The following is a 13,175-nucleotide window of genomic DNA, read 5'->3' as shown; positions in this document are numbered from 1 at the left end:
GTCCATTTGTTCCACTTCAGCGATGCTTTTGGGAGGAGATATTCTTTTAGAAAGAGGAAACGCTTCATTGACAATTATGTTCTTGATAAAATTATATTTTTCTTATTATGTTATTAAAGTCTTGTATTTTTTTTTCTAATATAAGTGATGAATTTACTTGTATTTTTTTTTCTAATATAAGTGATGAATTTACTTATATTTGCTTCTTCTTTAAGTCATTCAAGATATATAGAGGATGAATCATTTGTAAGGAGCACTAAAAACAAATTTCAACAACACATTACATTATTTACAATATATCTCACCTTATATAATAATTGGATTTAAATACATTATGTTTCCTTGAAAAAAAAATTTTCAAACTTTAAAACACTTTCAAATAACAAATACAGATAACTTAATTTATAAAATCTATTATATTGTATCAACTATTCTTTATTAGAATTTTCTCAAAAATAAACTATAATTAAATTACGATATCATTGTAAGAATATTTATAAATCTCATCTACTATTTTCATTTTTTCACTTAATGAAAAAACAAATCGTCAAATTTTTTACCATATTGCGCAGGTCTGAGACTAGTAAATTATTGAAGTCTTAAATTACTAGAGTGATACTAAGGATACTATAAATTTTACTATATAATATTTAAAAATGGATGTATCACCATTCATTATTACATTCATTTATTATGTTCTTGAAATCTATAGATTACATTCATTACAACATTAATTTGTTAAAATTGATCAGTAAAATTTGTTGTAACTTTAGTTTTTTCCAAATTATTATGGAAATTTGATGATAAATGGTGATTTGGCACACTTACACCAATTTTTAAAAACCATTTTAGAATTTCAATTAACTTGAATTTCTATTGACCCACAATTTTAGGGGTCATATTAGGGTGAAAAAGAGAACAAATAGCCAATCTATCATTTTTTTTTTCTAGTAAGTCTAATTATCAAACTAAAATTTTGGGGCCCACATGTGTTGATAGCATGAAATTAAAATATATTTTTGGCTCATAAAGTTTGGGTTTGTTTTTATTTTGATCTTTCATGTTTCAAAATTTTCATTTTGATCCTTCGTATTTGATTTTTTTTTTTTTTTGGTTCCCTTAGTACCAATTCTCATGCTCTAAAGAAGAAACAATGAACTTCAACCATTTCAAGATCTACTCCAGGACACGGTCCTTTCAGTTGCTATTGTGAGCCAAATGCAGTCATTAAAAATTTCATTAATTATCTAAGATATCAATATATGCTATGTTGCTAAAGTGAATTCGCATTTTACTTTAATTCTAAAAATAACAAAAAAAATCCAACTAATTCATTGCTTTTACAATATTGAAAGGTTTCGTATAAATCAAATTCGACATTGTACTACAGGCTACTTGTTTATATTATGTAATAAACTCTAGCTACTCCAGAAAAATGTTGTTGTTAGTTGTATTAACAATAGCGTGAAGAAGACCATGAAGTAGAACACAAAGTGAGACAGGATTTTATTCCTCCCCCTAAACCACTAATATAAAAAAATCCATTCCCTACAACCTTCCAGCTAAACCCACAAATTTTCCTTTTTAAAACCTCATTTTTCAAGTCAACAAAATACAATTTTTCTCAAAACAAAATGAGTACAAATACCCTTTTGAAATTTGAAGAATCAAGCTCTAGCCACCAAGGCATTCATCATAATTTGCATCAGCAAAAATATCAAAATTTTCTTTTAATAGCACCAACCACATAATTCCTCCAATTCAAATATAAAAGAGGGCTCATGGATCCTAAATAGAGATGAGAACATGAACATTGTCAAAATTTGAGATCATGAAAGAGAGTACAAAAGATTTACAGTAAGACACTTTTATTTGGAGTACATGCAAGTAATACAAGTACAGCTAACTTACAATAATCTTTTATTATTTGCTACATTGTGGTTGCTTCAATGCATACAATGTGAAATGAAACCGATGCTAAACTCAGAATGGGGTTATTGTGTTACATTGAATTAGAACATCATCAGTCTTTTGAAACTTAGGAAGGAGGCAAATGGCATTGTACTGGCTCAACCGTAATGCATAGCTGGCTCTAAAAGCTTTCTACATGACCCTATGCGGTCAGGTGAGATCAACACAAAGGTGCATGGTTGAATAAAACTGTCTATATCAAGGTGGCGAATTCAACTTGTATAGGTAGAGCTTTTTGAATTTCTCATGAACTCATTGCCTTTTGGGAATAAGGAAGCATGACATATGAATACAACTAGCCACATTACACATTCTATAAGTGTGGCCTTGCAACCTCTTCTTGTCACTCTATAGACTACAACCCCAGTGATATTGCCATATCATCCTACCTCCTACTTGTACCTTTTTTTTTTTTATCTTGATTGTCACCAAGCCTGAGAAATAAAAGCTCAGTGATTCAATGTGATTCTGCAGACTGAAGATGAGACCAGTATTCCTTGACAAGCTGCCCAAACAGTGAACCTTCTCTCTTCATTAACTTCATTGGCTCATCATACTCCACTATTTTCCCTGAAATAGAATGGAAAGATTTCCTTCAAAACATTTGAACTTAAACATTTCACCACAAAGTTAACTGGTTTACATGACTATCATTTTCTTTATGATTATATGGCTTCTTGTTTACTTAAAAGGTGAAATAACATCAGCTTGTTCCTTACAATATGAATTGCACATACAGTTGACAAGCACCATCAAGAAAGTGGAGAAACTGCAGCATGACCCATCTGCTCATTGATCCTACAAGTCGATACTAAATTACTAACCTGTGTATAATTCCCCTCCACACCACCCCCCCCCCCCCCCCCCCCCCCTTCCTCCCTCCCAAAATAAAAAAGCCACAAGGACTTTCTTATTTTCTGAACTAAACAAAATCAGGTAAATTATAATTAAATCGTAATCAGATCAACCTTCTTAAAATGATAATCCAATAATATCTCATCTACCAAATCCTCTACACTTTATAAGTTCTCACGAAATAAACTCGAAGGATTCTTGAAATATACTCAAAAGGATTAAGTAAAAAAACCAGGTTTCAGTTAGATAAATATGGACTAGAAACTTCACAGAATAAGATTACCTAACATCAAAATTATGAAAGACATTGAAACAAAAATGAAGGTTCATATCATGCACACATAAGGAATATTCTATTGATGATGGTTAAGGTAATTAATGCAACTCACCATCACTAATAGCAAGAACCATTGTGCAATCCATCACTGTCGGTATCCTGTGGGCCACTGTAATCACAGTACAATCAGCAAATTCAGTCCTGATTGTTTTCTGCAGAATCGTATCTGTTGCATTATCAATTGATGCAGTTGCTTCATCAAGCACTAATATCCGACTTCTCCTTAAAAGTGCACGCCCCAAACAGAATAACTGCCGTTGCCCCTGGCTCCAATTTGATCCATCTTCCAGAACTGAAAAACTAGTTGTTAGTTATCACTGGTGATCATAACCAAAAGCTAGTGTAAACAACATAAATAACAAAGCCTTACCTAAGGAGTCTAAGCCCGTTTCTTTCTCCTTGACAGCCTCGTCCAGTTGACACTTCTCAAGAACCTTCAAGTCAACATTATCACTTTAATATTTGATCCATGAAATAAACAAACAAACAAAAAGCTAATTTTATACAGAAGAAATTTCAACCAAAGCTAGACCTACTGATACAGAAGCAACCACAGGTAGAAAAGAATTGGAGAATTACCTCCCATATTTCCTTGTCAGAATGTTGAGACAAGGGATCCAAATTGAATCTCACAGTCCCATTAAAAAGAGTAGGATCTTGAGGTATTATACCAAAACGCGAGCGAAGATCATGAAGTCCAATCATAGAAATGTCAGTTCCATCTACTATAATCTTCCCTCCAGCTGGCTCCACTAGACGAAATAGAGCACCTATGAGAGTAGTCTTCCCACTACCAGTTCTGCCAACAATACCTATTTTGTGCCCTCCCTCAAATGTGCAACTGATCCCCCGAAGAACAAGTGGTGCATCAGGCCTATATCTGATCTGTTTTAACATTGGTGTTCTTAGAATCTCAGCATAAGAACCTTCTTTAATTTTAACATTAAATCAAAAAAATAAAATATATATATATATATATATATATTTACCTGCAAATCATGTATCTCAACTTTACCCACAGATGGCCAATTTGTTGGAGGCCGGTTCCCTTCTATTACTTCAGGGGCCTCACTAGGTATATGCATGTATTGATTTAGCCTTTCTACAGAAATGATGTAATTTGCTAAAGTGCACTGATTTTGAATTGAGAAGACAAGTGACATGTTTAATGAAAGACCATAAGAAAGTGCCATTCCAATAAATCCTGCAATAAAAGGAGAAATTGTCATAAAGAATCTAATACGCATATTTTACGGCTCAATATAACTCTACAAGCGTGTTTAAAAAACCATCTCCAATAAATTGAAGCATCTATACAAGAACTGTAAATCGTTAAAGATAGAAAAAATAACTCTTCAAGGTAAAACTCACCAGAGCTAAAAGTTCCGGGAGGAAGCAAAACCATGCAGAGTGCTGAAGAGGCAAGAACAACTGCACTAAGTGTTTCTAATCTTTGGATCAACCACTCATTTGCTGCAAAACTATGGAAAAAAGGACTAGCATTTCTGTCAATCAGTTCAAGATTCTTTGCAAAGAATCGGTCTTCCTCCTCAAAAGCTCTTATAGTCATGGCTCCTGCCAGAGACTCAGATAAATGATTTGCTACTAAAGACTTGGTTGTGCCATTGATCCGCATAAACTCTTTTGCTGATGAAAAATAATATCTCTGTAGATTAAGAATTCCAACAATTAGAACTTCTTCATACCAAAGAGGATTAAAATAAATATTTCCATCACACACACACACAAAAGAAAAAGAAGAAGAATCCAGTTCAGGGAACAGGAGATGAAGGCAGTGGCTAGTATACAATTGATCCTTTCAGATGAACACTATTCTCTAGTTTTCAAGCTTTTTGCAAAAATCTCAAATAATGTATATATCTCTTCATCCATTGCACAGAGAATAAGTAAACAAAATATATGGCTCCATGAAAAGAGAGAGGCCAAAATAATCAGACAAGAAAGAAAGGAAAATCTATTCATTATTTAGTAATATTAAAAGCAATGCTTATGTTTAAAACTTCGTAATATTACATAACTCGGAGAATTTTTATGATTTCCTGTAATATAAGAATTACACCAAATCTCTTCCTCATTTTACCCGGTGGCATCCTGACTTTGTCAGATTGCTTTGATCTCTTGATTTCACTTTGAACTGTTCCTAATTCAAACCAATTCAAACATCTAAATTTGTAAGCATGCATTGGAGATTGGACTAAGTTCACTTCATCATCTATTCTCGTTGTCAATAATAGCACAGTACCAACACAAATTAAGGCAAAAACACTATTTATGTGAGAAATATCTAAGTCAAATGAAGGAAAACTTCGTCCAGTGGGAATTTTTTATTGAAATGTTTATGGTGTTACCTGTAAAAGAATTGCCAGAAAAAGCATTGGTATGGAGACAAACAGAACTTGCCAGGTAACAACGGCCAGAACTCCAAGATTAGCATAAGCATTAGTGGTAGCCCCCACAGCAAAGATAAAGCTGAAAGGGACATCAAGATCGACGATACTCAGATCAGATGAGACCTAGACAAGAAAAAAATGATACCAAACCATGTTAGTTTCACAAATCTCTTTGATCTCTGAACACACACAGATTCTGATCAAGATTCATACCCGACTAAGTATCCTTCCCAGAGGCGTGGAGTCATAAAAAGCCATTGGTGCACGAAAGAGGGAGTTAAGTAGCTGTGAAAATAAAGATTTTGATGATTGAAGACCCAAAACAACTGAAAAAAGTGATCGACCTAGCAAAACTAGTGTTGAGGAAATTCCAATCAGCAAGTAAACCGTTATCAACCGCAGTGTGCTAACATTGGGATTTTCAACATTAGCAGCCATCCAAGAGTTCTGTGATATCTGACCAATCACAAATATAATGTGACAAAGACTGGCCATGGAGAAGTACAAGAACCCCTTGTTCTGATTTAGATATTGTAGATAAGGTCTAAATCCCGTGTCTCCAATTTCTTTCTCCTCTAGCTTGATCAATTGGTCTCCTTTAGATCCTTTAAATTGCTTCTCTACATAAGTCTTCCTGATATCTCTCGCAGCTGTTCCAACTCCCTGGGCAGCAGTAACATCTGCAAGCCTATCAGAACCAGCAGTCTCTTTATGTGCATTTACAAGATCCTGAAATTCTTGACTTAAGGCCAATAATTGATGATAAGGAGCTGCTTGTAGGATTTCCCCATCTGACATCAACTGTCAATAGTATCAAACTTAGGATGATTGTGTTGATTGACAGGTTTGATTAGCAATAATATTTATTAAAAAAAAAAAACTACATACAAGAAAAGTTAAATCCAATTATCTATTCACTCTTAGTTAGTTATTAAGTCTTCTTATTGGTGCAACTTTTAAGGACAAAATTGGAAGAAGAGTGAGATTCCATTCATCTGTGGTGTATGAGCATATTGATAAACCAGAAAATCAATCTGAAATATTTTTTATGGGCATTTGGTGGCAAGAGTCACCAGACAGAAATCAGAGGCTTTTGATTAAATAATGTAGACATGGAAGATTTGAGATATCTTAGTCTTGATAAATTTAAGAACTTATTAACATGAAATACCATATAAACAAGTGTTGAGTGAGCTTAGTCTGTTAGTAATAACTGACTTCACCAGGTAATAGTAAATCTGTGAGTCTCACCCTTTCTATAATGCATCTCATGATTAAAATAAATAGAAAACTGCTAGGTTGGATGTGTTTGAGCAGAATGATGTGGTAACCAGAGGACTAATAACCCCCAGCCAATTCAAAACTTTTAAGTAATTAGATTTATCACAAAGATTGCAAGGGAAATAATGAAGAATTTTGAGGAGAGTTCTTAAAGTAGAATACTGACCAGAACAGAATCAAATGCAGGCAGGAAATCAACTTGGTGGGTTACAAGTAAAACTGTCTTCCCAGAAAGTGCTTCCATAACATAATCCTGCCAAAAAATAAGTTAGCTTTCACATAAAGCTATTAGTTGAACAAACAAGACATTGCATACTTTAAGAAAAAAGTGATTACATTGAATAAGCTTGTGGCAGTTTGTGCATCAACAGCACTAAATGGATCATCCATGAGGTATATATCAGCATTTTGATAAAGAGCACGAGCAAGTTGAATTCGCTGCTTTTGACCACCGCTCAGATTAACTCCTCTCTCCCCTATTTCAGTGAGATCACCATAAGGAAGCAACTCAAGGTCCTTTACCAGTGAACACCTTTCAAGTGTTTCTCTGTACCTTTGACTGTCCATTTCAGACCCAAACAAAATGTTCTCTTGTATTGTCCCTGTCTGGATCCATGCCGTTTGAGAAACATAGGCAATCTTCCCATAAACTTGAGTCTGAAAATTTGAAAAAAGAAACCAGATTCATCATGGTTAATACCTTTTGATCTTTTGGAATTCGTGATAGGACGACATTCAAAAACATATCTATGCTAAACTGATTAGAGGATTTACTCTTAACAGGAAATAGAAGTGCAGGGAAACATAGGATAAGAGACAACTCTGTAAAGGTTAAAATATATTATGTAATAATAAAAAGAAAGGAAAGGAGCAGCAGGAACTCACAGTTCCCTGAATGAGTGGAACTTCACCAAGAATTGCTGCAAGAAGGGTTGATTTGCCTGAGCCAACTTCTCCACATATAGCCACCTTTTGTCCTGGTCTGATCTCCATATTTATGTTTTTCAGCGTCGGCTTTGATGAATTCTCTTCCCATGAGAAATTGGCAGACTTGATTAAAATGGTGTCATTTACACTGTCCACATTGGTCTTCCTCTGTATATTTGTGCTCTGCAGCTCTGGTGCCTCAAGAAATTTCAAGATACGTGTAAATGCAACCTTTGCTTGAATGACCACCCCAATAACATCAGGAATAGATCTAATGGGATCCTGAACAAGGCGTAAAGTTGCTACAAAAGTGAAAACGTTATTTGCATGCAGAGGAACTTTGAGAAAATAGCATGCTCCAAAGGTTGCAACAGAGACCAACACAGGAGACGTCCAAAAGAGAAAGCCATTATATGATCTTCGTAACTGCACTGCTGATAACCATTTGTACTCCACCTTCCTTAAATTTTCAATTGCATTTTTGAAATGTTTTTCCCACGCATATAATTTCAACACCTTCATGTTGATAAGAGCCTCGGTACTAGCCTTCAGTCTCTCATCCTGTGCAGCCATAAGCTTACTTTGAAATTCATGCTGTAACTTTGCAAGTGGAGCATTGCAAAGCACGGTGAGAACTATCACCACCAAAGATGCAATTGTTGCTAGCCCCACTGCACGATAAAGAATAACTAACGCAATACAGAGCTGAAGGCTTGTTGTCCAAGTTTGATGGAACCAAAATGGGAACTCGCCAATCCTATAAGCATCCACAGTAACATAATTCATGATCTCCCCTCCTGAATGCGTCAACCTAGCAGCATTGGATAATCTCAGTTGTTTCTTGTAAATGGCAGCTGTGAGCAAAGACCTCACTTTCAGACCAATAAGCCTGCAGCGGAAGTACCACTGCCTTTGAGCTAGGGATTCTATGCTCTTTGAGAAGAAAAGTGTTATTGCCAATACATAGCCTTCATACTTGAAACTTTCTTTTCCCTCAGCAACCAATATAAAGGCATTCAGAACTAAAGGACCAGCAGATAGCGTAATTATCTTTAACAAAGCAAAGAATCCAGATATAAGGATCTCTTTCCAATGGCAAATAATTATTGTCCTCAGAATCGATGGTTGGGAAGTCGGTTCCTTTTGCTTCTGTTTGTTAAGTTGCTCCAAGAACAACAAATAGCAACTTTCTGCTTGATCTGCCTTGCGCAATTTTGGTATATCTTCATCCGCAAGAGTTTTCTCCCTGCCCTTTTTCATCAATGAATTCATCCACCAAAAAGAAAATCTACTAAAGAATCCAGCTTTGGCAAAGGTAGTAACAGGGCAAACAGAATCACTTTTACTTATGCCATTGGCCTCGCCATTTAAAGGGGTATAAAGAGTACTTTCACTGATACTCTCATCACTTGCTTCATATTTATACCCCTTGTACGTACAGAACAGCAACAATATAGCTCCTGGACAAGACAGGATATCTAATGCTGCCTTAATTGATACTTCTTTCTCTAAAATGGCACCAGACAGAGATAGAGCGCAGACGATTACGGCAAACAAAAAGGCAAGAATGCTCAATAGCCTTAATGGTCCTCTTGGAAGCTTTTTTCCCTTAAGGCTCACAGCTAAACTCACCAACAACCATGTGAACCCTTGAAACAACTGTAGTAACCACCCGTCAAGAGGTAAAGCAGTCTTCATTTTCCTCAATTTCTCCTCCAAAATCCAAATGCCAAAGCACAAGTAAACGAATCCAACACAGCCATTGAAAACTGCAGAAAATATCTGCAAATTTGAAAATCCTTGAAATCGAGCTGGAACCACAGATGATTTAGATGATGACTTCTGAACCATATTAAATATAAGCAGGGCCAAGAGCAAGATATCGAAGCAAATGATCAACATGTGATTAATACATGATGAGGGATTGCTTAAAAACACAAAATCAGAACTGCATGGCTTTCCACTACTGTCTGAACAACCAGACTCCCCGCAGAATATAGTCCACAAATCCTCCATAATCCTTTTCTCTTTGCTCTTCAACCTCTGTATTACATACAAGAGCATAAATATACACATACCAAGTTACATTTTCTATCAATTCATTGAAGCAGCCAACCAATTGAATTCAAGAAGCAAATCACAATTAAAAATTTTGGGGGGAAAAAAAGGAAAGTAGAAAAGAAAACACCATTATGCAGCACCATTACACAAACAAGATGAAGTACCCCACCAACGAAATTTTAAGTGCAAGAGAACAAAAACTCAGAAAGTTCAGGGGGTCAAAACCATTAGTGTAGCTGAAACACATGCAATAAAACTCCAATGTAGCTGTCTGCTAGTGAAAAGGAGTTACACTTTAAATTCAGAAAAGTTACTTTACAACCAAAAAAACAAAGAATGACTAACTAATTCAGAGAAGTTCAAGGAATCTAAGCTATCTAGCAGAGCTGAAGCACTCTCTAAGGAACTTCTCCAAATGGTGTGAAATATTGATGCCCATGATACAATAACAACAACCAAGTCTCAAAATTTTGGTGTGAAATATTGAAGCTTTGTGATGTAAAACATATTAAAAGGCTCATGATAGTAGAGAACGTACCTTTGTTGGTCTAAGAACAACAGCTTTTTCTTTCTCTTAGACAGTAGTTCATACAGTGCTCTGGTGAAAACTGAAAATAGTCCTACAAAAGAACCCAATTCAACACCATTTATAACAGGTTATAATGGCCTTCATTAACAAAATTCCATGAGTAACAGACAGAGGACCAGGTAGAAACAGTACCAACATTTAAAAATAAAAATAAAAAACCAAATAAAATGACTTCCAATACGACAAAAAATTATGACTGAGATCCACATATGCCATTGAAAAATACGTAAAACACTCTGTCAAAGAATAATATATAAAATAACAAAAATCACAGATACAGAAGAAGTAGTCAAAACGACTTAAACAACTGAACCATATCAAGATAAGTGTACTACACTTATCAAAATCCTTTATTTAATACAAAAAGCAAGAACCCAATTTAACTTTATTAAAAAATTTGACATCCCAAGAGATTATTATAAATTAAAATTCTGATTTGTGACCCACATGGAGAATTAACAAACAAAACCATATTCAAACGCGTCAAAAACTCACAGATATAGACGAAGGATGAAAACTTCAAAAGCAAACTTTATACTTTATTAAAAAAATGTAAACTGACCAAGGATCGCTAAATGCAATTAATGCTTGTCTGTCTTTTCGTAAACCCGAATGAGTCAATTATTATGGGATCTTGCTGTTTTCTCTGATTTTGCTATATATCAAAACGTCAGAAGTAGTGGTGTGTTGCAGTCATGCAATTATTTTATTGAAAAACAATGCTGGCGTTTCATTTCAATGAGAATAGGTAGGTATTATGTGGCTAATTTGGCTTAGGCTATGTGTGTGTCTCTGAGAAACAAATGAGAAAGAGAGAGAAACTCAATGTTTGACGAAAGACATGATGATGGGAACAATATATTTAGTGAGGTGGTCGGAGTAGGAGGCGAAATCGAACTCTAATGTCGTCATGGCTCACGTCCCACCTTGGATGTATCACGTGTCTCTGAGCAGAAAGAGAATCTGAACCGCAGACTTTTATTGCCACAACTTTGGCATAACTTGTTAGCAATAGGATCATATGAAAGCGACGAACAACCCATCGCAATCTATAATTGTGAGAAAATAATGAGATAAGAACGGTGATTCTAGAATTAATGAATTAGTAGAACGAAAATCCTAAAAAAAATGTTTAATTCTAAATTGGTCCTATCTTCCTCTAACAAATTATGTGATAATTGAAGAGATCTTTTATGTTTAATTTTAGTCACATCACTGTTTCAATAAAATAGCTCAGCTTTTATTAAAAGCAAACAAGGTCTCCACCACAAGTTATCAAATAAAACATAGTTAATAGTTTGATAGACACCTATTTCAGTAAGTGCATCAACTTGCTTCCTTGACGAAGCAAATTAGTGTTTCTTCTGTCTATATTATCTCTTTAAAAAAATAAAAATAAAAAATAAAAAAAAGGAGAGGTAGATGCACAATCATTTCTGCCTCCATTTCTACTCTGATTGATTTAATTCCGAATTGATGTGCTACAGTAAACCGACAAAGTATTTCATTTTATATGTTTTTTTGTCAAATGACAATTTTTTTTTCTTTTTATAAAATGTTAATTGGAAATAGAAAAAAGTTTCACTCAATTTCTTGTGTACCTCAAATGTTATGCAACTATGGTGTGAATAAGTCAGTATTTTTTTTCTTCTTTTTCTTTTTTGATGGAAAGTTAGAAAAGTCAGTATTTTTTTCTGTGTTTATAGTAAAACTGTTGAAAAAATCAGATACATATAATTTTTATTTTATTTTATGTTGAAACATAAATGGTGTTTTTTTTTTATTGACCATAAATAGTGTATTGGTCAATTATAAAATGGAAAATCTTCTCCAAAAAAAAAAAAAGTATAAAATGGAAGAGTGGAAAATTTGGAATAAATATTTTTATTCCTTCCATGTCTCGTCTTCTAACTTTACATAAAAATAAATGCATGGATCATTGTCGCAGCCTATTTTTCTTTATTCACACGTATTTTTGTTTTATTTAGCTTCTTTTTTTTTTTTTTTTTTTGGTTTTAGGCAATCGTATCGTTTTGGTCAAATATTTCAGTGGTGAAATTTACTTGTCGTTGAAACTTTAAAATCGAAAATGATTTATGATGGATTCGAATCATTTGATTTGTCTTCCTCAACTAGCTAAGAGAGACCGTCTCACAAATTCATTAGAGCCACACATTCCATTCCATCTCGTGTGCAGAAAGTGTAGGACTCATGCTATTATACAACACTAGTCATTATTAGTTTTTTAATGCCAAAACCCATAATTATAACTATTAAACCGCAAATATATAAGGAAATTAATAATAACCACATATATAGAATATGTAGTCATAACCAAATAATATTCCTATATTAGTATCTTATTATTAGCGTTCACCAATTACAGAATGTCATCCAAGAAAAGCAACATATTATGTCCTTGATTTTTGTTTCCATTTTAAGTTTTGATTACTTATATTAATAAAAGAAATAAGGGAAGTGTGTGAATTGTGATTCATGAAATATAAAGAGAAGTGTGGACAGACAGAATTTTATTCATCCTACCCACATTACATATACACATAACTACCAGCATTAATTAGCATACCTCCACCGTTGGTGGATTTCTCAAAACAAACAAAAATTGTTACAAATATTAATTTACAAGGCTATCTCAAGAAGTAATTCACAAAGCAATTGTGTACCCTCCCTTATTAGCCCCACTCACCCTTCAGGCACAAACTTCCCTATACGCAATTGCAAC

General features: G+C 34.2%; 1 protein-coding gene across 1 annotated transcript; it reads right to left on the bottom strand.

Moving 5' to 3' along the window:
• Window positions 1–1,851: 1,851 nt before the first annotated feature.
• Window positions 1,852–11,274, bottom strand: LOC126700269 (ABC transporter C family member 10-like). Its single transcript, XM_050398343.1, has 13 exons — window positions 10,995–11,274; window positions 10,382–10,463; window positions 7,741–9,825; window positions 7,192–7,512; window positions 7,022–7,108; window positions 5,788–6,375; window positions 5,533–5,697; window positions 4,535–4,829; window positions 4,153–4,367; window positions 3,743–4,048; window positions 3,534–3,597; window positions 3,216–3,455; window positions 1,852–2,541 (listed from the first exon to the last, which is right to left on the bottom strand). The coding sequence occupies exons 3-13, from the start codon at window positions 9,796–9,798 to the stop codon at window positions 2,429–2,431; spliced, it is 4,452 nt and encodes a 1,483-aa protein (XP_050254300.1). The 5' UTR covers window positions 9,799–9,825; window positions 10,382–10,463; window positions 10,995–11,274; the 3' UTR covers window positions 1,852–2,428.
• Between the last annotated feature and the right edge of the window lie 1,901 nt (window positions 11,275–13,175).

The sequence above is a fragment of the Quercus robur genome, chromosome 9, assembly GCF_932294415.1.
Source record: "Quercus robur chromosome 9, dhQueRobu3.1, whole genome shotgun sequence".
Classification (NCBI taxonomy): domain Eukaryota; kingdom Viridiplantae; phylum Streptophyta; class Magnoliopsida; order Fagales; family Fagaceae; genus Quercus; species Quercus robur.
This window is presented reverse-complemented; position numbering and strand designations above follow the sequence as displayed.